Genomic DNA, 26,319 nt, shown 5'->3' with positions numbered 1-26,319 from the left:
CAGTTACCTGTCTCCCAGATGATAACAAAACTTAAATACATGACTGCTTCTACCTTAAGTCAAACCGCTTATTTACCTTAGCTGAAAGCATTAAACCCGTGCCCTGAAATGGAAAAGGAACACTGGAAGGGTTAGTCTTAAATCACAGGTGTGGTAGTAATTGCTTCAGTCTTTGTGGGAAGACATGGACATGTGACCTGGATACCAACATCCCACTTTCGGTGTGCTCTTTGATTCATGCTCCAGAGCACCTGGTGTGTGTAGTCACAGCACTTTAAGGACTAATGCTTGGCGTGATAAACCTTAGCTGTGGGATCAGGATGCTTTTCTTGTAGTTGTATAGAAGTCCAGCTGCAAGAAACTTGATTACTAGAGGAGGCCTTGGAGGAAGTAATAGAAGAAACTGTTTCTAGAGATGCCTTTCCTCAATTAGGACTGAGATATGATTCAGTGCCAATGCATGGAATTCCTGGAAATTTTCTCTGCCAGCTGACTGCAGTCATGGAAAGCGTGTAGCCATTTGCTGCATCCCAAAGCTCTCTTGAAAACATAGCTTTCTTTCTGTCCAGACTGTAACTTCTGAATAGACAGCTGTATTATCGTTGAGCCCCGCTGGTTCACTCATGTGACCAGATGAACACGTATGAATAGCCATTCAGCAGATTGTTGATTTCTTGCATTATTTTTCTTTGGAAAAATAATATTCTTTTCTAATTAATGATGTAGACACCACACCTGGATTGACTTTGAAGGTACTAATATCCATTTTAGAAACTGTAATTGTAGTAAGAATTCTACTGCAGTAGCAGTTGATTTTTCTGTAGATGTTTTTGGTAGGCCTTCATAGTATCACCACTGGTGATTAGTATTTACTGATTCCATAGAAAAATCAAGTAATTTTATGTAAACTGTTCTTATGACCATACTCCTATGAGTATATCTGGTCAGAGTGGCTGCAGTATTTTGTGTAGTATTCTTGTGTTCTAATTGCCTAATTCATATTTCTGGACAGAACTTACTGTAGGAACACGTGTTTTAATTTCATATTCTACAGTTGTTCTGTATTTCACTTTATTTCCCATATTACATTAATAATGTTTCTATTAAAAGAAGCAGCTGTAAGAGGTTCTCTAAATGGCATTAACGTTTCCAGTGGAAATATTTAAAGACAATACACTGCCAAAAACCTTTTGAATATATTCTTGACTTAAATATATATATATAATATATTATCAGAGCATGAATATATATATTTATATACATAAATATGTATGTATATTTATTATTTATATATTATATATATATTCACTCTCTGGTAATTACTGTTACTGTCTACTAATGTTGCTGTGATTTGTATTTGCAGGAGATTTAAACTACAGCATAAGCAGTATTTTTCCAATAGTGGAAAAAAATGTAAATATAGAAGCTAAAATTATTCTTTCAGAATTTCTTAGTGTCTGATGTGTGAAATGTATAACTGGAGCTTATGTTTTATGTCCAAGTAGCAGATATATCAGAGTTTCCTATTGTTAACTATGTTGGTGCCTGTAGAAGATTATATTGGACTTTTTGTCCTGTATGAACAAGCTAAAAAGCTTGCTGTTAGTTTAAGATCAGGTATGTGAATTTGGAAAGAAGGGCAGGGATTATTCTGCTGCTGCTAAGAATCTTCCTTTTAACTGAGATTGCTGAAAATTGAAGTACACTGTAGAAAAAATAAAGGATAAGGAGATGTCTTCCAAGTCATACAGATAAATTGACTGATAGTACAGTAATGCACAGCCTGCACCACATATGTGCTAGGACTCAGTAGTTTTAAATACCTCTGTTCTATGTGCAGGTAGCAGCTGTGTAAGTTGCACAGCTGATCTTCAGCTTCCAGCCTGATCTTCCGCTCTGTAATTCATTACCTTTGATGAAGTTGGGAGGAGACAGTGAGGGAGTGTGAGATGGTGATAATTGTAGAAGATGGAAAATGATAATTGTAGAAGTGGATCAAAGCAGTAGGAAAAGCAAGTTAATGCTGTGTCATGAGGGAGGGAAAATTAAAGCAAGGAAATTCTCTGCTTGATTTGAGTTTATGTGCTCTGAATATATAAATTGTTACTTAAAAACAAAACTCATTACTGGCTTAGAACACCTCAGTGGCTTGAATGCTACGCATTGTCTATGAATGATCACTTTAATAGCAGTAAAACAGAACAGGAACAAAAAGAACTCTCATGGCTAAATAATGAGTGATTTATTATGGCAATTTCCTTTAACTCTCCATCCTCCTTCCCTCCTTCCTTTAGCTAAATGATGCTACATAACTTTTCAGCTTAATTAAAGGCTTTTGTTTCAGCTTGGTTTTTGGTTTGGTGTGGGTTTTTTCAGTTTGCTTGATTAGTGGTAGCCTTTAAAGACTAACTTTTTCATTACAACTTCTGTGTAAACTAGATGATTTATTTTCACTGTATGATTCAGATTCAAGAAAGACCTGTTTCAAGCACTGTCTAGCTGTAGGGCAGCTGCAGATCTCAGCAAATTTATACATTGAAAAGAGCAGGGGTCAAAGAATGTTGGAATTATTGGTTCAGTGGAATCCTTCTAAAATATTAAGTTGTCATAATGTAAATATGACATGAAAAAACAATTATTTTTGTGTATGTAAGCACATATGTTTATGTGTATTTCTTATTTTAATTCCAGGACAACCATTTAGGGAATTTAAACATAAGAACATGCAATACATACACATGCATGCCTCAAATTCCCATTGTGCAATGTAAGTGCACAAAAGAATTACTATAAGAGAGATGTGGCTGTGGTGGCTTAATACTGCAGTTCTTCCTGGGGAGCATATTTCTTCTGCTGGAGAACTTAACTCTTTAACCCCATGAGGAGCGAGGCCTCTGACGTCTATACTGCAGTGTAATCTGTGATAAAACAGGGTCTGATCTGCTCTGCCTAAATCCTTCCTGAGTGCACAGCTCATACAAACTGTCTGCACCTGATTAGGCATTTATCAGCACTTCCCTACCTATCAGCCTTGAAGTTTCTTGATCTCTTACCTGTGGCCACCTGGGGATGCTGAAATGTCTGTCCCTTGAGGGAGCTTCACTAAAAATGAAGCGCTCCATGTGTTCCTTGGAAGTATCTGGAAATGAAGCCGAGTGGCAGCATCTTTATTCATAATGCTTCAATGTCGGTACCCTTGGTGAAGAAGAGGTAGGGCCTGCTCACCACAGTGTGGGTTTCAGACCCTGTTCCTTGCAGTATGCATGTAGCTTATATTTATGTTGCACAAAAGCGATCACTGGGAATTGGAACAAGAATCCTTGTTTCCCTGCTCCCAAGGCAGTTCACTGATGGTTTCTTGCCAGTTGGATGACTGGGCTTCTTGCCCGTGTATTCTTGTCAGCATGGTGCTTTGCCTAAGTGAAGGTCTTTCACCTGAAATTGCCACACATCTTGGTACTTGAGCTTGAAAAACTGAATTAACTCATTTGAGGCTAAATAATGCTGAGATTCACATTCCCTGAGTGGGTGGAAGACTGGGTGAAAGCCTTCCAAATTGCCAGAACCTGTCTGTCTCCTCTGGTGGTCTGTACCTCTGGTTGAAGAGAGGGGAGCCTTACAGCCATCGTGCTGGAGGCAGCAGGTGGCTGTGGGGAATCCTATGTACCAAGCTAGAAAAGGTGCTTCAGGCTTCAGAGAAACATAAAAACCAAGCAAACGGAATTCTAGCCCCCCCCCTCTTTTTTTTTAGTCATATCCTATAACAGGGAAACAATCCCCATGTTTTTTTCTGAAAAATCATTCCTAATCACTGACCAAATACTTGTGAAGAAGGTCATATTCAAACCCATGAAGTTGGAGTTGTTGCTCTTTCTGACAAATATCCTTATTTATTTGTCCTAGAATGTTGTTAGGAATGACTCAGAAGCAAAAGCATGAGGTGATTTTGAACTGAAAGATATGCACTATTAATTAGCAGAGTTTCTGTACAGAACTGACTCTGTGTTCCTGGGTAGTTCACATTGCAGTTGCTCCATGAGTAAAACAGTTGCTTGTCTCGGTTAACATGATGCTCTGTACTTTTGTTACTAATATTTGTGAAGTTTGTTGAATTATGGTGGAGCAGAGCAGTACAAATACTTAAAAAGAGCAAGATAATAAAATCTAGTCAAAAGTTATTCTCTGGATCAGATACCTTTTCTGAAAGAGAAATGTGATTAGAGCAGCTTAATGCGAGCTGATGGCTTCTGATTTCAGCTCTCAGTTTTGGTTGTAGTTTAGTTTATTCATATGAAAGTCTCTTAATTGTAAGCATTAGCTTTACATAGGCAAAAATGGATATTAAAATGACTTATAGTTTAGTGATAACAAGTTTGTTTTATTAAAACTTAAGGATTTTTTCTAGATGCGCTTTTTCTTTCATCTGTATACAGACTGGGTTGTTGTGGCTTCAGACAATGACAGAGTAGTGTGATCAGCAACATTCTAAGGGTTCAAGGAACTAACTTCTATAACAATGAATAAAAGACAATCGTATTCATTTAAATAATAAAGCAGAGGTATTCCTTAATTAGAATTACAGTAAATGCAATCACAATATTTTGAATCTCTCTTCTCTGGGAGAAAACTGTTACATAAGCATGGATTTCATTATTATGCTAGCCTAATAAGCTGGATAAATCCCTGAAAGACATCTGCTACCCTCCTGACACCAGTTCTCTCACCACATACAGATACAGCTTTCATCTCTGTGGTAGTCCATGCTACAAATATCCTTCTGTGGTTTCCTCACCCCATAATGTTTTCTGTAGGCGGAAGACCTATGGCCTTCCATTATTTTCTAACCTTTTCAGGCATCTGCAGCTGGGAGTAAGGATTGCTGCTAACATATTTGTTTCACAGGGCTGCCAGCTGACCATCCTCACTTGTGATCAGTGTTCACGAAAATCAGTCTGCAAATTTAACCAGCCAGATAGTTCCTTGTCGTATTCTGACTTGCTTAACAGCCAGCTAGATCTGATAGACAATGATTTGAAGTGCAGTGGGTTTTTGTTTTGGTAGGTTTTTTTCTTATGTACTAGTTTTTATTTATAAAATGCAAGGTGAGTGAAAGGGGGTTTCTTTAAAAAAAAAAAATTCTTAAGGTGAATATACTTTCCTCCTATAAATTCTATTTTTGTTAGCTCAAAAATGATTAAAGCTTGAATCTTCTAATGGTTGATACGTCAAAGAGCTCTGGCTGCATTCCACTTACAACAAGCATTGAAAGAATAAGAATTTTTATTATCTTTCCGTTCTAGTTATTTCTTAAAATTAAATAGCAGAGTGGATTTTCCATGTTTGCTTAGCAGTAAAATAGCAGACTGCTTTGCAGTTTATATTTAGCAGGAAAATACTTTTTCTTCAAAAGTGTAAAGATACTAGTGTTTTTCCCTTTTACAAATCTGCAGTTGAGGAATGAATTAACATAACTGGGGGAGTGGGGGGGGAAGCAGTTTTAATGGAAGCAGAAACTCTGACATTGACTTTCATGGGACTCTGGTGACCCTTCAAACAGGAATATGCCTGTAAAAGTATGGATTCTGTTCTATTTATCATTTTACTATAATTCCACCCCAATATGATGTAGTTTCAGTCTGCATTAGATTGACACACTGCTTTTAATTGCTGCAGCAGCTCTGTAGTCTCCTTTAGCAATCTTTTCTGGATTTTTCAGACAGTAGGTTATTTAGTAACGCATCTAAGGGCACCTACACTCAAGTCACCCTGCGGTGCTCTCTCCTATCCCTCTTCCCCAAGTTCTCTCATCTTTGCATTTACCTTCCCTTACTGCTCCTTGAGTCCGTACTCCTCCCCCTCCATCCTCCACAAAACCCCCTCCCTGCGCTCAGTGCTGAGCTGTGCTGACAGCCTGGTGGGGGACTGAGGTACCGCATAGCAAAACCTAAGGCTAGGTTTAAGGTGCCACTAAGGAATCAACTGACCACAGCTTTTTTGGTGACATGCAGTTTAACAGCGGGGACTTTCTTCATCGTTACAACTGAGTACTTGGCCAGTGTAGTGCACTGATTAAAAAATTAATTCCTTGAGTTGGTGTAAAGCAAGAAAAGTGGCTTGGAAAATAATCCTCTAACTTTTCAACTCCGAGACCAGTGAGGAAACTTTCTTATTACTGTCTGTGTTTGCAGGGCAGGATATAGGATATGGTAGGGACTTCAAAAGCTGTGCCAAAAATCTTGATGATTGAGAATTGACAGCTGTGATGGTAATGAGAAAGCTGAAGATCCTGAGGAGAGGCCAGAGAGAATAAATTCAGATCATACTTAGAAGTTTACATTACATATCTCTAAAGCAGATTTCTGAAAAAGCATTTTCAGTTCCAGATATATTCGTTGCCTTTTCCTCTTACCAACCTAACCTCATGTGAAATTGCTTTTGTATAGTACCTATCAAACTGAATTCTGATGGGATCTAAACAATGTGGGAAATGAAGACCATGCCTTCTTCCTGGACACCAGCTTCTTTCAGTTGATTGTGGATCTTCTCTTATGTTATTTGTTCCTCTTAGACCCATGTGATCATTTCTGTTCAGAAGATGAAAAACAAGCCAAGGACTGCCTCAGCCTGTCAGAAAGCTCCTGTCAGAGAACCAAATAAAAACAGAAAATGAATACCATTTGAGATTCGTAGTAAACTCAGAGATTTCCTGTGAAAATTAAGTAAAATTGTTTATATTCATGAGCTTCTAAATTAAATACATCAGATAGTGCTTTAAAGTGATTTTTTTCTTTAATCCCCCTAATTCTCATAAAGAGACTAGATAATCTTCCATTTATGGCAAAGTAAAGCCTAGTTGAAATGCACAATATAGTTTATCTCTGCAAAGTATGAACTTGCATTTAAAATAATTCAAAAGCTACTAGCATAAGCAAGAGAAACCAATTTTATTTATATCTCTCTGGCTATTTCAGTGATAAACAGATGGTTTTAAAGCACAGCATTCCCTTGCAGCATCCTACCAACTTAAATGGCAAGAACCTTGCAGCTTAATTCTGTAGCTAGGGTCACATCATGTTCTCCTCCAGGCTCCCTGTGCTTCTTTATTCGGTAGAAGTATTCCTCTCCATAAGTCTGTCTTCATTTGTTACATTAGGTATTGGTAGCTTACAAGTGGTAATACTTCACGTGAACTGTGGTCTTCTAATTCTTCTTTTGGTAGCACAATGCAAATGAAACCATATGGATGCCCCGTGTAATGTTATGAAACTGTAGGTAATTGTTTCTAATAAGCAGTGGAAGTCTCTGAAACAGTGTTGTATTTTTTATGAAATGGTGATATTAAGACGCGAAGCTTGTACTTACAAAAACTTGATTTCAATGCTACTGAAAGAGGATGGAGACTTCAGCAGAATGTAGGTATTGAGCTAAACTTGACTATGTTCATGTTTAATTACATTCAAAGTATAATAGCCATATCCCTAATACAGGGGACTGAAAATAAGAATTCCATGTTTGGAAGTCTTCTGTGGAAGCTGGAAAATATTCAAAAAAGATAAGTGTTGCCAACATCCTGTTTCTTTGTTTACAATAATATTGCTGTAAAAGTACATCTTGGATATAATGAAGTTTTCTGTGGTGGAAAAAGACAGGTAGGTTCACAGTAGCTGAGGAAAAGTGATGTTTGAACCATGTGCTGTTAAGGAAACAAAGTGAGTTTTGGTGTTACAGGGTATAAGGTTTTTAAAAAAAAAAAAAGTAGCAACAACCTACCTTAAAAATAGGTTACAAGTACATTTACTTCATATATTGCTATACTAATGATAAGGATCATCTGCATTGTGTTTGTTCATGTTGCTTGTTTGATTATTTTCAAATATATGAGCATGATATAATGTAACATTACCACTTCACACCTCTAGAAGTTCTTCTGGAAAGAATTTCTCATCTCAATTTTATAATTTTCTTTTTAACATGGTTCTTGCATAAATTCTGAAAGCAGACAAATACTTGCAACCATGATCCTTTAAACAACAGGAAAGCATACATGTAAATTTATAGGATAAAGGTAGGAAAGCTGTCAAATTTACCAAAATAATCACTTTTGAAGTATACAGGCTAAGATTTTCAAGGAACATGTGATTCTGTGTGCTGTCAAACTTGAACATGCAAGGGTGCAGTATCTTAATCCATCTCAAGATAGATGTCTAAACTCAAACTTTATTTAGACAGATGCTGTTGCCATCAGTTGTACTGTTTTAATATTTGAAGAACTTTTTTCAGAAATACAGAGTGAATGATTCAGAAAGCTCTAGCCTCTGCTTAGAAATAAAAACTTGCTACTTTCCACTTTAGTCAAGTTTTTAATTTTAGAATGTTTCAACATGCTGTAATTCAATTGGGAAAATTGTATTTTGGTCAAATACTCAAGTAGTGGCTAGACTGTACTTCTGTCATTAATTTGCTATTTGTTTCTGAAATCATCATGAAAGAAGTACTATTTAAGAAAAGGCCTTGTGATTCTGATTTTATTTTTATAGCACTGTGAAGAGTGGAAGATTTGTTCTTGTTTGTGCTTGCATAAGCAACTAGAAGTGGAATGACTACATGTGGTTAGTGGACTTTAAATAGCAACTGTAGAGTATAAAATGCTCAGTTTTCAATTGAAGTGTATGAGCAGAAGCCAGGGCTTTTTAACCTTCTAGTTTCTAAAGTCTGTACAATTTTAAAAACAGAGCAAATTTTAAAAACACTTTGAGATTTGACTGTGTTTTTACAGTGGAGTAACAGTAGTTCATTAATTCTAAAACATGAAATTATGCATATTCATCTTAATGCATTATAATAATTATTTTAGTTGACGTGATTTTTATGCAGTAATTTTTTTGACATTTCTAGAGTTTATATACACTCCTATTATGTTATTTTACTAATCATATTTAAAAAGGGAACATTACATATTGAATATTGTACCTCAATTTTATTGTAATGATTTTACTGGTTACCAGGTGGGGTGGCAGTTGAAAAATTTGGTGAATGCACTACGAGAGGATCCGAGTGGTGTTATCTTAACTTTGAAAAAGCGACCTCAGAGCATGCTTACCTCAGCACCAGCTTTACTGAAAAATATGAGATGGAAGCCCCTTGCTCTGCAGGTAATGAAGCTTAATCATAAGTCATACACCATCATTTTAGCTGTAAACTATCTCAGTGATGCTTTATTGTGCTTCATCTCAGCAGCATATGGATTTACTCTTGTATGCTTTGAAAAATTGTTTCTGAAATGATTTCTCTGCAGTTTGTTCTCATAGGCTCAATTGAAATTAAACCTGTTAGAACTTTTCAAAGTTCAGAAGTAATCAGCACAGTGCTTTGCAATGCAGAAAAGTAGCGCCAAAAATGTTTCTAGCCATAGGGAAGAAAGCATACCTAAGAAACCTACAGATTTTAGTTTGTCTTCTTGTTCAGCTTTCCATACAGTATAACTTCAAAGAAAGAGAGATGGAAGAGATTTCTAGTCCTCAGTTTGATCTGTCACGGAATTGTAGGAAAATGTATGCAGTGATTTTCTTCCACAAAATACATGACCTGCAAAATTTGCCCATATAAATAAATGTGCATGTTTGTCAGAGTTTTCCTTCAGAAGGAACCATTGCACATGGGTTTAGTACAGGATGACCAGCTGGATCTTTAGTTTTAGTAAGCCTGCGATGTGCTGAAAACCATGGGATGCTTTCATTAAAGCTTTCGTGTTTCGCTCTAGGAAAAAAAGTCAACGTGATGGATTTCTCTAGGAAATAAAAGTTATCTCCAGTCTGGTGAAAGCATGTAACCAGCAGATGGAACTGAAAAATAATCCCTTTTTTTTAATTCAGTTCAGATAGGGCAATGTTTAGAATTTTATTTTCATTGTGTAACGAATGCATTCTTCAGTACTTTTTTATTACCACAATAAAAGGTCTACTTTAAAAGTAAGTACTTTTGAGAGAGAAGAGACTTTGCATAGTTCAGGAGAAAAGAAAATGAGATGTGGAAATGCCACTGCTAGTGGCTATGGTGTCTGCCATTTAAAATAATAGTAGATTCATAAAAAGAACTGATATCTTGAAGAACTTGTGTCAGCTATATATTTTTATACATTTATTTTATCACAGTTGAATACCTCATTGTCTGTAAAACTGAATAAGTTTATAAAAGATTGGGATGTCTTGGTCTTTCAGATACAAAGTATTGACAATATATGTGACAAACTTTCAACTGAAAATATCATACGAGTGTCTAAACATAAAATTGCTGATCTGTATGCATGATAAAAGTGTATGAATGTCCATACTTGAAGGCTATGCTTTTTGTCATAGCTTTAGTGAAAATATAAGTACAAATGAAAAATGCATGTCATTGCTTTAAGTGAGATCAAATGCTTTCAGTAGGTATCCCTTTTGGGTGAGTTCAGTTCACGCACCCTTTTGGGTGGGTTCAGTTTACGAGCTTCGCTTTATCATTTGCCTCTAGAATAATTCAACTGAAGATCTCACAACAGAAGTTTATGAGATGGGCTATTGATCTTAGCAAGTAGGCAGTTCAAAAGAGTGGGAATAAATTGGACAGAAACCAGTTTCCACCATCTAAACGAAGTCCTGTAAGAATGTAAAGATTACGCCTTTTAAAGTGAAGGCAGTCATGAGATAAAGTTGTGAGCCTTTTTGAAACTCCACACTCAGTTCTAGGAACAAAACTCCTTTTAGTGTGTTCTATTTGGCTCTTAGCTACATCTCAGCATCCTTAGTTCAGTGCAGATACTAAGGTGCTATTCAACTTATTTAACTTTATGTAAGGTAAATAGAACAGAACAGTTACTGTTTCTTTCATCTTAATGAATTTTAAATTGATCTACCTTAGTTGACACTAAAATGGACCACACGCATACCTCTTTCTCTCTGTTTGGTGATAAAGAGTGTGGACAACTAGGTCAAATACAGATTACCTCTGTTATGTAAGATGAAACGGAGTCTACGTAGAGGTTTTCTGTAATGTTATGAGGTTGAGTGAAAGTGAATATAGAATTTTGTTTATTATTGGCTTTTTTTCTGATAGCATAGAAAATCTGATTATTTTCTAGGCTAATATGAGTACAAATAGAGACATTGCTAAAAATTAGAGAGATAATTCCAGTATCATGATGCTATTCTGATTTTATGAATCATGACACCAGGAAAAGGTCAGAACCTCATTGAATAATTCTGTGTGCAGTGTACATGTGTGTCTGTTGTAATTTGTGATTTTAGTGTGAGAAACAGTTTTCTTAAATAGACTGAGTATCAAAAAAGCTCCAGGGTGACGTGAAGACAAAATTCAGAGGCTGCATATTGTAGAGATTTCTGTTGTTAGTTTATGCAAACGAGAGGTGAACAGATGTTAAAGTCCATTGGTGTTAAAGTATAAATGCAGCCCAAGTGTGAAATTGGTGCTGTATGCTTGGTTAATAAAAAGCAGTAAAAACAGAGTACAGTATAATTGATTGTATAGCTATTAAAATGTGAGTAATATTAAATATGAGATAATAAATATAGCTAATAAAAATATGTTTTACTAGCTTCTATTTTCCTATTCCAGTATTTCTCCAGTATAAAAGACAGAACATGTTGGGGAAAAAAATCTTCCAAAAAAAACTATGTTCTGTGATTTAAATACCATTGTAGCTGTTCCAAAATTTATTTTGTTCCAAGTTCACATAAACGTGCATTTCTTTCATATATGCTTGGAATTTAGTGAGAGGGGACAAGGTAAAGTGGTAGCAAACAGGAAAAAAGATAAAAGGAAGAGCAGTACTTCCATCACCTTTGGAAACAGGGGAAATTATTATAACATGTTTTCCTATATCAGGATATCATGAAATAATTGAGGATGTTATAACTGTGCTGTCATCCTGGAGCTAAGTTAATTGAACCATATGTATAATTCAACAAACACAAGCCATAAAGACATTATGACTCAGTATAATAATTCTGTTTAAGTACAAAATATGAGCGAAAGCCTCAAGAGACTCTAGAATAAGTTATGGAGATGAAATTCTAATAAAATGTGAATTAGGATCTGAAAACTGGTTGCTGTGTTTTTTTCTTTGGCTCTGTAAATGGGTTACAGAGGAAAAATGTGGTGTCACAAATTGCAGTGACTGAGTAGGAAAAGTGGAAATTTACCCCAGTGTACAGGGGCTGAAAAAAAAAGAGGCTAAGTTTTTGTATGCATGCCATCTGTGAGGGTCTTTAATCGCTGTTAGAGCAAATGTAAATATTTCAGTTATTAAAATATAAAACATTGAGATTTACATTTGGATTTTTTAATTGAAAGATTTTAAAAATTAATTTTTGCTGAAAGTGGATAGTGTTTAGGCATTGGTAAGATGCATTCTTCTTGGTTAGCTTATAATTCTATGTAGGAACATGTTTGCCATTTGCAGCTGCATGAAAAGCTGGATTTCACAGAAGTAGGAAGTGTGCCTGTAAATTGGGAAAAGACTAGTGGAGTTCAGGCAGTATGCAGGTGCTACCAGTATATCAATCAATCTGGGGGGTGACTTGATGTGGTATCCTGGTCATTAAGCTGTGTATCCTACACATTCTGTGTAGCAGGCCAGAAACTGATATCCAGTGGTTTGATGTAAAGGAAAATAGCACAACTAGCTATGGCTATACAATGCACCATTACATAACAAGTGTGTATGTACAAGTGCATTAATTCCATCTGTAAGGTCAATCAGTACTGAAAGGAAAACATCCATTTTTTTCCCCCTATTGTCCTTATTAAAGGAGGTGGCTTGGGTTTTTGTTTTGTTTTTAGTCACTTGATGATCGTCTCTTTTAAAATCCATCAGTGTCCCACTTCATGCAGTAATCAGAGTTCTCCCTTAATACATTCTGGTATCATGACAGAATGTGGGAAGTCAAGGGATTTTCAGCCTATGTCGGTTTTTTTTATTGCTTTTATAAGATTTGAATTAGGCAGCTGTGGCCTTGGGGAATTTTTTTTTGCCTTTGCAATTGAAGGTATTCATTAATATGGTATTGTAACTACAAATATTAAGATGTTATGCCTGTATGTCTTACTAAATTTGTCTTTCAGTTACTTCTCTGATACACTGGTATTTCAGATTGTAATGTTAGTACTTCTGACTGCTACTGAATATGTTCAACAAAAAAATAAGCTCTATCTTTATTTTTTTTTACTTCTCTCACTCAAGATAGAGGTGATTTAATTATGCTGGAACTCTCCATATTTTTGTTTGTCCCCAGAGCAATCAGCTGACAGTTCAAAACATAACATAAATAAAATTTGTCTGCTCTAGATGGTCTCCTTCATTTCTTCTTCCCACTTTGTGTTATTCTGGGGAGGTTCCAAGGGAAGGCTCTCCGAAGTGCAGTTTGAACAAGGGAGGAAGGTTTGGTTAAGAAGATTATTAGATTCTCAAAGTCACTATCATCGTGCTAGCAAGAATCTAACTGCAAAGCCATCTTTCGCTTCTGGAAAATGCTTTGTAATTAGTTAAAAGAAATTAGACTTTGACTACAGCATGAAGACGTTTCATCCAGTGTCTTGAAAAGATTGAAAATAAATGGTCACACTTCTGCTAATTTGGACTAAGCCCTGCCAGTTTCACTGATGTCAGTGAGGCTGGGGGCAGGTCCAGCCGCCACCATTTGTCTTGACTTGGAAAAAACCTTTTGACTTCTCTTCACTATTCTGCCACGCTCTTCACCAAACTTATTTGTCTCCTTTTGTGTATTTTAAATAGTTCACTGTACTGATTTATATGTGATTAAATTTTACTGTTAAAAAATCACTAAGACCTCAGTATCTATTTTTTAAAATATATTTCGAATTAGATATGCATCGTATCTCTTCTATGCTATGTTCAACATTTCAGCCTGCTAAGAAGCAACAGTAACAGCAGAGTCCTTGGGCTGTGAGAAAATGCTACTTTTATGATTACTTAATATTATTTCATTATATCGCTTCCTTCATTCAACTGCAGACAATGTTATGTTCTTTTTGAAACATGTATGATTAGAATTAATGACCTTACACTTTTTATTCATTAAATTCGAATAAAATACTAAATCATTGGCCCTTCAGTTGCTTAGCTGTCTTTTAACTACATGGGAACTGGGCATTTTTTGCAGTATTGTTAAAATTAATTCTGACTGGGTTTTCCTACAGAGTCTGAATTAGTTACAGAATTTCATTACTTCATGTCATGTTCATCTTATAAAATTTGTTATTGGAAACATTTTGTTCAGTAAATTGTAATATCTTGGTCCGATATGAAAACATATATTAACAGTAAAATCTGTTTACTGCTGCAAATACTGTGTAAAGACATTACCACTTAAAATCTTGTGTTGGTTTTGCTTATATTTTAAAAATTGTGTGCCTTTATATGGAGCAATGTTTCTCAAACTGTATGTTGCAACTACCGAGGGAGTTAATGAAAGATTCAGAGAGTTTTAAAAAACATTAAAAAGAATTTTAGATGGTACATATTAATTATTAATGGCACTCATTGTTTAGAGAAAAAAGAAGACAAAAAAAAAAGTTAATCTCAGTTTCTTCAGGACTAGGAATGGGAAAAACAAAGCTAGCTCCTGCTACCAAGAAGGAGGGAGGGGACCACAGGGCTGAGCTAACCAGAGCAGGGCAGCTCCTGGAAAAGTGGGAGTCAGTTTATATGCACTATCACTCAGTAATTACAGGAACTTTTTCCTTCTTACTTCTCTCTCATGGAGAAACTTTGCTTTTTTAAGTAAAGTTATTTTTTTGTTTTCTGGACCGCTGTCAGTTTGGTGAAGGGTCTGTAAAAGCTAATAATTCTGAAGGAGGATAGTGCATCCAGAACGTTTGAGAAACAATACTCCAAAGTACATTGAAACATGAATTTTGTATTGGTCACTGGGGATTAACATTGATGTAGGGCTTTATGTAGGATATTTTTGAGGATATTCCAGCTTTAATACATAACTTCTAAACTTTCTTTGTCAGCTTGTTCCCATGGGTTAAGTATTAAAATCTTTGGTCCTGAAAACATTTTAGTTTTATTGCTGTTTCAGGATTCCCACTTGCCTGGCCAGCCTGCCAAAAGGGACTGCAGCAGGAGGAAGTTCTAGTCTTTGGAAGAGAGTTGATTCAGTGATAACACTGATCTCCAAGGCATCTAAATCAGAAATACTGGAATTGGAGTTCTGTGTGATTCTATGTTTAATGTGGCTATATGGCATAATATAGTCCACTAAATGGCTGCCATTGACCTATGGGATGAATGTGATCTGATTTACTTGCAGATAAACGGATTGACTTAAACTGAATGATTGAGGAGTCTCAGAATTGCAATGCAAAATGACTTGAGGGTGCACCTTACCTGCACCCTGCAGGTTCTGAAGGCTCCCTCTTCAACAAGGAGGGCCTCAGGCTTTTAATTCCTTACAAAAGTGAAAGCCAAATTCCTCGATCCACAAAGTGGTAGCTACTGCAATGCTCTCAGTGTGTTGACAGGAGAGCACATCTGAATGATTTTACCACATTGCCTTTCTTTTAAAAGAACTCACTGATCTATCGGATTAAGTGGTGATAAATGTAAAAAAAAAAAAAAAAGTAATGGCCTGTTTTTAAAAGTGGTTTTCTCCTTTTGTTCCAGTTTTTCTGGAACAAAGCTTTTCTGCTTTTGTGGAAATGATCCTAAGAGTTGAGTTTGGCAGGGTAACCTAGTTATCTAAAAGGCATGAGATACTCCAGTATGTTTGGGGGTGATCCTACAAGATTATGCTTTCTCTTGTAATTGATTGTACTACTGCTCCCCTTGGGAGTTTCTGGGGCCCTGGGAAGATCTACCTATATTGTTACTATGGGAGATACCACAGTCATTTGGACTCGCACCAGCTACGCTGTGATTCTCACTCCTGAAAACGTTCTGGTATTTAACATGGGAAAAGTTTGAGGGAAACTGTACCTTTAGAGCTCTTGTGTATTTCTGTTTTAGAGTGAACACCATTTTTTTCCTGTAGCAATTAGTGTTCTAACCACCTCACCTAGCGAAAAGGTGAGCCAAATTTTGCATTTCTCAAAACCACGCAACTTCCATTGATTTCCAGTCTCCCCACAAACTGTTCTGGAGGGCAAGCTAACCAACATAGCTGAGCTGTGTGTTCTCAAGAACTTGCTGTGTTATATAGTAGAATACTCAGGCTTCAGCGAAATTGTATCCCAGAAATGAAGCGCATCTCTTTAGCATTTAAATAGCTATGCCCAGGTAATTCTGGGGAATTCTTTACCTGTGTCTTGTAGCCCTCCAGCAGCCGGTCAGAATGGGTGTGGGCTCATCAATCCATTGTAAGCCCAGATCACAGTTATGCTTGGGCATGAATTTCCACATGCAATAGAAAGCATAAGCTCCTTTTAATTGTTACTGTCCCTATGGCCCTGTTTCCTCTTAACTACCTATTTGTTCAGTTAAAAAGCTGTCTTCCTCTTCAATGTGGAGAAGAGCAAATCCATCTACCCAGCTGATGTTCCTCTCATGGTGCTCCTGTCAGTATGAGCTACAAACAATGGCTTGGGCTTAGCAAGTGTAAACATGATCCTGGTAACAAAATTCTTTTGGCTTAGGAGAAAAATAGTTCTACAAACCACTCAACAATCTGCAATGTGTGCTTATAATAATGCAAGGTATTGGAAAGGGAAAATAATGGTATTGTTTTATTAAGTGGTTCAAGAACATCTGTGGCTACAGTGTCACTGATGAAAATTTCAACAGTAAGGTTTTTGTTCATCTGAAAGAGTTTTCCTTGGGTTTTATGATTTATTTTTTTTCCTCCTTCCCTCAGTTTTGTCACCACCTTTAGTCTTATTTTTGCAGACTTCAGTCTTCTGCTTGTTTTTAGTGGTTGTAAAGTCTTTTACCTGTCTGGTTTTGTGTTTGTGTCTTTCTCCCTCTCTTCCTGTAAGTACTGACTGTCTTTCATTGGTGTGGTTACAGAATACTCACATTAACTCTATTAAGCAAAAAAAGAATTCAGCAGTGTTATTGTTTGTAGGAGATGGATTTCTACATTCAGCAAGATAATACTTGTTTCAGTTTATAGACATCGTTCTAAAGGTAGACTTGAATAGTTTTAACAGTAAATTTTTAAACATGCAATTTATGATATCTGAGATAAATCAAACACAGCTCTGTTGCAAAAATACAGCAGAATCCAGTTAAAGGATGTCTGAGGTTTCCTAAGTGGCATGTGTTCTTACAATACAGATTGAAAACAAAATAATGCAATGGAGAACGCTTGCTTGATGAGCATAAATTTACATGGGTTCATTGCTATCTTGTGAAAGGACAACCTTTTGAAAAAGTCCATGCTCTTGAGATTTTTTTGCCGTATAGGTATCAAGAATAGTATCTAGAAAATGTGAACTAGTAATTCTGTCAGTGTTTTCTCAGTCTGTCATGCACTGTTCTTCATAGTGCTGGCAGAAGGATCTTTCTACACACTCATTTGGTCAGTGCTCAGAGCTTCTCTGTCATAAATACAGTGTGAAATACTTGTGTCCTCCAGCAGTTACTTAGTTCAGAAATTATAGGTGTGGTGTACACTATGTCTTCCTAAAACCTTTCTCTTCAAAGACTTGACTTCCAAAAAGATGCAGGAGAATGTACTCTTACAAAACAAAACTCAGTATTTCTTTAATATTAGATTTAAATTTTAGGGTGTAAGAAGATAGTGCTACACTTGCATTTTCTTCTGCTTAAGTTTAGCTATCAGACAAGCTAAGAAGCGTAAGGCAGGCATTATTAATTAGACTAAAGCAGTCTAAGTTTGTTTCTTATTTCATTTTTCTGCATTTGCATCTGTATAGAGAGTGCTAGCAAATCATGCTATAATTTCCAGTCCGACAGTGATTTAATAAAGTCTTCAAATGGATGGTCATTATTTAGCTAGTGAAGATAGTTAAGTTGAAGGAGAAAATCATGCTTAATTTGAGAAAGGGATAAAGATGTGATTAAGAGGAAGGATCATGTTTGGATGGGAAAGATAGCTAGAATGCATTATTATTCTGCAAGGAGGGTACAATTTTTTTTTCACCTATGATTTACTTTGTGAAGAGTGTACCTAGGAGAGTGAAGAATAATAATAATCTCCAGTTTATTCAGTATCATAGCCCATGTGCTCTTGAGGATGCAGTACCTGACTTTACAGCACCTGCAGACATAAACTGAAGCTTTTACAGCTAATTCTTAAGCTGTAGAACAGATGGGGGGAGATGACGTTCAGTTTAATGCCTATTTATGAACACTTACTGTAAACACTAGACATTTTCTTTATAATGTTAGTTTAATTAAGGAATTCACTGGATTCTATATGCTATTTACTCATAAAGATTTCACCAGTGGCTCTACTAATTACTATTTTCATGAGCATTGGCAATAATCTTGCTGTGCAAAGGGGAGAAAAGAAAGATGTGATCAGATGAGTCAATTTTATAAGTGTAATGTCCATTCATAGATGCACTTCCCTAAATAGAAGTATTATTTTTTTCAGCCAGTCTAAAGTCATATTAAAGATTAGAACTGCTATTTCTTTTAGCTTTTTCAGTTACAAGTGAATAATATTTAAGGTATAACCGTGATTTTTTTTTTCCTCTCTCTTTTGAACCAGCCTCTTATTCCCAGAAGTCCTACAAGCAGTGTTGCTACACCATCCAGCACTATCAGCACACCTACAAAAAGAGACAGCTCTGCACTCCAGGATCTTTATATACCCCCTCCTCCAACAGAACCTTATGTTCCCAGGTAAAAAATGTTCATATCAATTACTATTCATTGTCAAAAATAGCTATAGAACAGCTGATCATTCTATTCCTACCTGATTATCAACTGATGGTATTATCAGGCTGATTATAGTTAATTTTACAGGGGAGCTGTTTGGTAAGGGAAGATATTCTGAATAAGGCCCACAATGACCAGAATCTGAAAAACAGACAGTAACCTTTAGAAAGACAGATTTAATACTCTGTTTTCTCAAATGTGGAATAATCTACTGCTTATAACAGTGTTGTCCTACTTCAAAAAAGCAAAAATTCTCCAAAGCCCTAAATATGTAACTATGAAAAGAGTTTGTCCCCTTGCCTAAGAACTATGATGCAACAATGGAGGCTGTGCTAAAAGCAAGAAATATTGCAGCTTTGACAGTGAGAGCGCTGCTTTTTTCTGCTCTAATTTCCTTTTTGTATATATTTTGTTAGTCTCAGAACATTTCTCTGGATTCCATCTTGGTGTGGGATTCATCAGCCTACCTTCACACGCTCTTAGATGATTCAGTATAATTTTGTAATACACACAGATGTTGCTTTCCTAAACTTCTGAGAGAATTACGGCTTATAAATGTATCCATAAGTATGGCAGTAAGCAGCAAGAAGCCTAGGGTTATATTCACGAGGGACCTGCATTTTTAATGTTTCTGTATCAGACATGGAATGTCCAGTCAGTGTATTTTTCAATTACTTTTTGCTTTTTCTTTTAGTTTACATTCTTGCAAACCTGGTAAGGGCAGCATGTCCTTTCTCATGTCTGAATTTCCTGTACCCAAGTTTCTGGTACCTGCATTTTCCTTAGGCTCTCCTACCAGTAACTCTTCTAGCCAATTAAGATTTGTGACCTGATGCTGACAAGAATTTCCTGGGGGCTGTCCAAGAGTGAGGTAGATGGCAAATTAAAGTGCCTTGTGGGGAGGAGAAATCATGATTCTGTGATTAATTCTTACTCTTCAGAGAGATGGAAAAAACCTTCCAGGGCAAGAAAGTGACTTTCTACTTCATGATTTAGATGATACCATGGGCCTTTCTTGAAGCTGTAAGCTGAGTGCTACCTTCCTTCCTCATCCCTGCTTTATATGCTGCCTGGTCTCGTTTTATTTCTGGGGAGATTAAAAAAAAAACTGCAGAAAGAAACCCCAACCAAAACACAGTCTTTGATTTCCCTTTTTATGTATAGTTACATGGCAAAGACCTGTCACTCTTGCAGCTGAAACTGTACTGTCTTAAAAGAAACAGTGCATGATGCTGATCATGTTTCCTACTGCAAAAATATTTGTTATTTGATAAGGAATACATCCTTTTTCTTGAAGTATTTTTATTAGATATCCATAGTTCAGCTCTAGAAACTGGTATCTCCAGAATGCATTTTGGCTATTGATTATTAACATCTTAAATAATGGTTGTTAATGGACCAGTTTGGACTAATTCTGATTAAATATTATAATATATATTAATACAAGGTGCTTTAAGCTACACAGTTTTTATTTTGCCAGCTAAATCCTAATGAACTGTAGTTCATTTCACAAAGCTGCCACATACAGTAGTGTTTCTGAATGATCTGTTTTGACATTTCAGCAGGTTTTTTTTGGTCTGTGATTAACTATATTTAAGCACGTCTTTATTTTGGGTATTATCAAAATGTTCAATATCTGTTTCTCAGTTTGTTGTTGCTGTTCCAAGGGGGAGCTTTAAAAAATAAAATGCCCACCTTTCGTTCCTGGAATAGAATAAGAGATTTGATATGTTGGTATAAATTTTAAAACCCCGAAACCATGCTGTCCTATTGATGGCACCCACAGATAATACAGCTGCCAGCACAATCACACACAAATGTCAGGACCCATCCTTTTCATGTGCTGTTTACTGACAAGTGCAGGTAGCAAATTAGTGCTTTGTCAAGTCTGTTGAATGCCTTTGGGAGATGCATCAGTCTCCGTTGTTTTACCTCCCAATGTCCTCCAGCACTGTCACAATAATGGGCTTACAGCCCTGGTGGGGCTGTGCCTGTCCCCTTCACCAGCACTGTCTCTGCTCTGCAAAAGCCTTGCAGAGCAAGTGAAATGCATGGAGAGGATTTCTGTAGTTTTGGTGCCGTGGCCGAGTCAGGATGGCCCTTTATTTTCCACCGTTGCTGTCTAGCTTTGCTTTATCCTCTTGCCAGGTTGCAGGGCACCAAGAGAACTATGGGTCAGTGTGCTGGTCAGCTTTGCTTTTACATGTGGTCTAGAGGGGCAGAAGCTCTACAATGAGGACATGAGGCCACAGCTACTCTTTTGGCAGCCTCCCATGCATTTTGCAGCTCAGAAATTACTGTCTGATTAGGTCTTTTTCAGCCATCTCCAGGCACAGCCATACCAGCAGTGTTTCAGAGCCCTTCTTTACCTAGTGCAAAGAGAGGGCTCCTGCCACTCAGGCATAGCTCTCTTTCATGTGATGCCTTTCAGTAGTTTATGTTTTTAGAGAATGGGTAGTGACCAGTCTTCTCTATATAGGTTGTGTAGTACGTTCCTTGCAATAAACTAAATTAATATATTAATAAATTGCTGTCCTGAGACAGCAGTTCATGAGAAGGTGCCATTCGTTCTTTTTGATACTGCATGGATATATCTATAACACCTTGGAGGCTCAAACTGGCTTCTACAGAACTGCGTCAAATGTCTGTGGGTTCTTCTTGCTGTGGGGTTAGTTTGTAAGAAACCAGACTGAATTTGCCCATGCTTACTGTATAGCTTTGTTTTAAAACTATTTGATTCAAAAATTCTATTGATTGAAAAAACTATTTGATTTAGAAGTGCAAGCATGAAAGAATAAGATCAACATTATTCCCTTGCCCTAAGTCACAAAATGCTGGTAGCTTCCAAAAAAAAAAAAAATCATAAAAAGAGTAGCTGCACATCGGCTTTATTTGTATGATTCTTTTCAAAAGAAACCATTAAGATACAGTCTGCAATGGAAGCAAATAATCAGCGCATGTGAGATAACTAGTGCATACATGCATATATATATACATATGCAGTGTGTGATCCTGATTTTGGCCAATTGTATATATTTGCTGCTTATGTGAAATACTGACATTTTCCCATGTTTACTGAAATATTCACATTTTCAAAAAATGAATGTCTTATTTCAATATTAAAAAATCTCTCCTGTTTACTAAAGGGATGAAAAGGGAAATCTCCCGTGTGATGATGTTGGCAGACATACAGTGGGCAAACCAGTTCATACAGGATCCGAATCTCCAAACTCATTTCTTGATCAGGAGTATCGAAAGCGTTTTAATGTGGTTGAAGAAGATGCAGTTTTATACTGCTATGAGTATGACAAGGGAAGAACAAGTGGTCCTGGAAGAAGAGAGAGCACACCAACATACGGTAAGGCATTGATCTGACAAGGATTATCACAGTTTGTTGATGTTAGGATTTTTCATACATCTGTTCTTGTATTTAAGCACAAAAATAATTCCAATGGCTATTGAATGTGCTAAGAATTTTGTACAGCTTTAGTTTAATGTCAACTTAAGAGCTTATTCTGTGTAAGGAAATATGTATTACTGTGATAAGGATGGCAAATCCAGTTTTGTACTGGTGATTTTTTGGAATATACATTCTATAATTGTATCGGCTTAATTTTCCATATAACTTTTCAGTATCATTTTGTCAGAAAAATTGGCAGAAGCCCATGCATTTATACTAAACCTGCACTATGAAACCATGCTCCCAGTGTAAGTGTAGGAGTGTGGGGATTGCTAGGTCACAGCCTGAATCAGTGATTGAGTACCAGGTGAGAAGGCATGGCTAACCAAGGGCACACTGGTGGAAGCAGTGCACCTGGGCAACTGGAAGGGGTGGACCCTGGTTCCACTCCTCCTCACTCTCATTTAAGAGTTAGCAGCCAAGGGAGCGGGATCTCTATTCAGAGATTACCCCTTCTGGAGACTTCACTGACCTTCAGAAAGGGTAAGCGACTTGTCTCTGTATCATTTTCTGAGCTATATCTTGAGAAATACCTTTACAAACGTGTTCAAATCCTGGTAGAAGGCAATATCATCACCTTCCCTTGCTCCACAGTAGCACAGGTTTAGGAATTCTGTATTTGAAGAAATTTACAAAGGTAATTTTAAAGTTCAAAACCTTTTCAGATGAACAAGGAAATGACTTACTGCTTTCATGCTGCACTCTGCTCTAAAACTCTTTATTATTCATCTCTAGTTTCAGAAATGAAGTATGACTGATAGTATGCTTTTTTCTAATACTGTTTTAACATCCTGTAACTTTGTATATGAGGAGTGATGACTTCCTGTACATAGCAGTCCCTGTTTTATAAGACTATGTATTGAAACGCACATGTGTGTTCATAGTACTTCCATATCTTGGATTTTGTCTTATTTATGGTGAGAACTCTGAATCAGTTTCTTATGAGAAACTCCTCAAAACTTTGTTCTCTAGGTTATTTTCATTTTGAACCTATAGAAACTCTTTCTTTACTTAGCGTCTTATTTGGGCTTTGGACTAGGAAATAGGGTTTTGTGTTGCTATATAAGGAATTGTTCAATGGTAGAGTTGTTAGTATATGGGAGAAAATGAAAAGGAAATTTTGATTTATAGAAGTTATTTTGGCAGCCCTGGTATTAGCTCAACACATACTTGAATGTTTTTTTGCCCCGTTTGCTATGTTATTTCAATTATTAAACTGAGCACGAGCTGCATCTTGGAGTTGTTGTGGTAGTCCTGACATTATATCCCTTTGAGATGATGACACACTTAATCTATGAGGAAGAATATATTTGGTACATTATGCAGCCAAGCTCCAAAATCACCTGGGAACCTTGATACAAATTGAGCTTGAGCTGTGTAAAGTATCCTTGGGACTTTAAGCAGTGTGCTTGCACAGTGTTAAAGGATGTGTTTTCATAAAGTGCACTTGTTCCACACAGCCACACAATTCTCCTGCAAAATCCTCAGTATCCTTTTGATTTTGAAGTGCTTTCAGATGTTTTTTAACCATGCCTATAGTGTATGAAATAAATGCTAAGTGTTCAAGGATGATATATTAATTTTATTACTCCTGTATTTCACTTGGTGTATGTAGTCAGTTCCATTAACAGAGATGTATTCTCTGTTCCAGATGTTAAATTTTTAATACTAGTATTCTAGAGGGAAGAAGACACTTTGTTCAAGGACTGCTGAATCCATTATTTTATTACAGGATAGCTTTTGTAGCATATTTTCCTATTAGCTGAAAAGGTTATAAATACATGGATCAAAGACTACTGAAAATCAGTCATTTTTTGACACGTTTACAGCATTTCAGTTTTGATCTCACTTTTTAAATTAATTCACATCACAGAGTCTATTCTCACTTAAGTATATTTTCTAAAAATATTACTATTCCAGCATTAAATTCAGAAGTTTCCCACATGCCATTTGTTAACATCAGATTTGCGGCTATGTATGACCTAGGATTTCACAAAAATCTGGTAGATAACAATAACATCCCTCTGGCTTATAGTAGCCTATTAAAAAAGGTCAAACAGAGTTCTAAGAAATAGAGAAATAGTTGTTTTCAATATACACTCATCATTAATTATATGGAAGCGTTAATTTTCTTAAATACTTTTCAGTCCTCCTTTGGGAGAGATTAACAGAGTCCTTCAGGACTTCTCTTTGAGGAATCTATTGGCCTTTTTGACACTGTTAGCCAAGAATCTTCTTTTTCATGTTCTTGGTGGCTTACAGCTGTTGTATAATTGCTGCTACTTGGCCTTGAAAAGCTTCAGTTCACATCCCAACAATGAAATTTTCTGAGTGTAGTCACCAGGCAAAACAGATTCAGGGGCTCCACTTGGGCTAATATGAAGGAGATACCAGCAGCGGCAGGCAAATGAAGCTCAAGTTTACAGAAAGAAACAAATTTGATCATTGCAATTTTGCTGCCAGATAGAAAAAGCATGTACATACATTCAGCAGCTAGAGATATTATGGAAAGGTTGTTATGACTATAGCTCTTTATAACAATCACAATTTACATGGTTTTCTACTTTTTGTATCTTTTTACTTTTGCAAGTGCTTTCCATAGGATACTGTGAATTTATTCTAACATAGAAGATAAGGTTGTATTTCTAGAAAAAGTGTCCATTATCTTATTTCTTATCAAGGATAATACATCTGCACTCAAGAAATAACTTCTGAATGGTGTACTTCAAATCTCACTGACTTCAAACACACTTAAATTTGTGCCCATATCTAGTAAAATAATTGATGAACAGAAAATTAAGCATATACATTTTATATTCTGAGTAATTATGTATTTGTAAACTGGTCTTGCAGTCTATACAGAACTTATACATCTTTTTCCAAGTTCGTTACAATACCTTAAAAATTTTAAAAACAAAACAAAAAAACCTTGCAACTTTTATCTTGACGATGCTTATGCATGGCAGTGGTGAGCTTCTTTCTCATGGTTGTTGTTATTTATTAAGTAAATGCATTTGGATATTTGTTTTCATCATAATCAAATATCTATCTTTTTCACTGTGTCATGGATTTAACATCAAAAAAAAGCAGAATAAGAATGATGACCTTTATGTCAGAAGTTTTCCACTATGTAACTAACAAAACTTACAATTTTTTAAATTTAAGCTCTGATACTTTTTGAAACAAAATATTTTCTGTTACCAGTAGATTGATTTTAAAAAGAGCAAAGACTGATCTTGTTTCTGAAAAAAAATTGTTTTCCATCTCTGAGATGGACATTATGCCATATGCCATGCCACTTCATGTGCTTTTTTTGTTTCACCATGCTACCAAATTTGCTAAAAACTATAGTTCACTTTAAGTAACCCCACTAAGTTGCATTGCACACTTTCACTGAATTTCCAACTGTATTTGTGGAAATCTTAAGCAGAAGTCATAGTTGACAGCATTTAAAAAATCAATTCTGCAGCTTCCAAATCAAAGCTTAAAAGATGTAAGCTTCAGCTTCTCTGTCTTCTGCTGTCATCTGAAATCTAAATGAACTTTCCAGTAGTAATGTACTTTGCTCTCTGTGGAAGAAATGCTACAAAAGGAAACTACCTGTAGAGGCTTTCTGTTTTCTTTTTGTTAAATGACTGATGAGTCTTTTAAACCTTCCAGCAAAAATGCTATTTGTAAAGGTATTTTAGTGATGTCGATGTGATTCTGTTACCAACAATTCATTCTATATGTGCTTTAAAACAGTTTTCTAGATGTGTGTGCCAGGGGCTTTTGGAATAATAAACAGATATTGTTCAGTGAAAACCAAACTAAGTAATTTTAGTGTGCTTCTCAGTCTCAAACGTCAGTCTGCTAAGGATTTTGTAGGGCACTGGATTTATTTTCTAAAGTTTAAAAAAAAAAAAAGAAAAGAAATCCATTAAATACTTTTAACTGCTTCTTGTCTGTTAAAGAAAACAGAACTCCTGTCTTAATCTCTTGTTCAGAGGCTGTG

General features: G+C 36.2%; 1 protein-coding gene across 9 annotated transcripts in view; it reads left to right on the top strand.

The window, feature by feature from the left end:
• Nucleotides 1-26,319, top strand: part of CNKSR2 (connector enhancer of kinase suppressor of Ras 2) — a 232,243-nt gene that overhangs the window by 100,950 nt on the left and 104,974 nt on the right. For 7 of the 9 annotated variants that reach the window (XR_002442319.1, XR_002442320.1, XR_002442318.1 and 4 more), the window contains 3 exons: nucleotides 9,006-9,152; nucleotides 18,696-18,829; nucleotides 22,012-22,223. Coding sequence is in view for 6 of the 9 variants with exons in the window: in XM_021408951.1 (XP_021264626.1) it covers nucleotides 9,006-9,152; nucleotides 18,696-18,829; nucleotides 22,012-22,223 (493 nt within the window). In the remaining 3 variants the exon portion in view is untranslated. The remainder of the gene's footprint in view (nucleotides 1-9,005; nucleotides 9,153-18,695; nucleotides 18,830-22,011; nucleotides 22,224-26,319) is intronic. The other 2 variants (XM_021408974.1, XM_021408984.1) reach the window with 1 other exon arrangement.

The sequence above is a fragment of the Numida meleagris genome, chromosome 1, assembly GCF_002078875.1.
Source record: "Numida meleagris isolate 19003 breed g44 Domestic line chromosome 1, NumMel1.0, whole genome shotgun sequence".
Classification (NCBI taxonomy): domain Eukaryota; kingdom Metazoa; phylum Chordata; class Aves; order Galliformes; family Numididae; genus Numida; species Numida meleagris.
The sequence above is the reverse complement of the archived record's forward strand: the minus strand, read 5'-3'. Positions and strand labels throughout refer to the sequence as shown.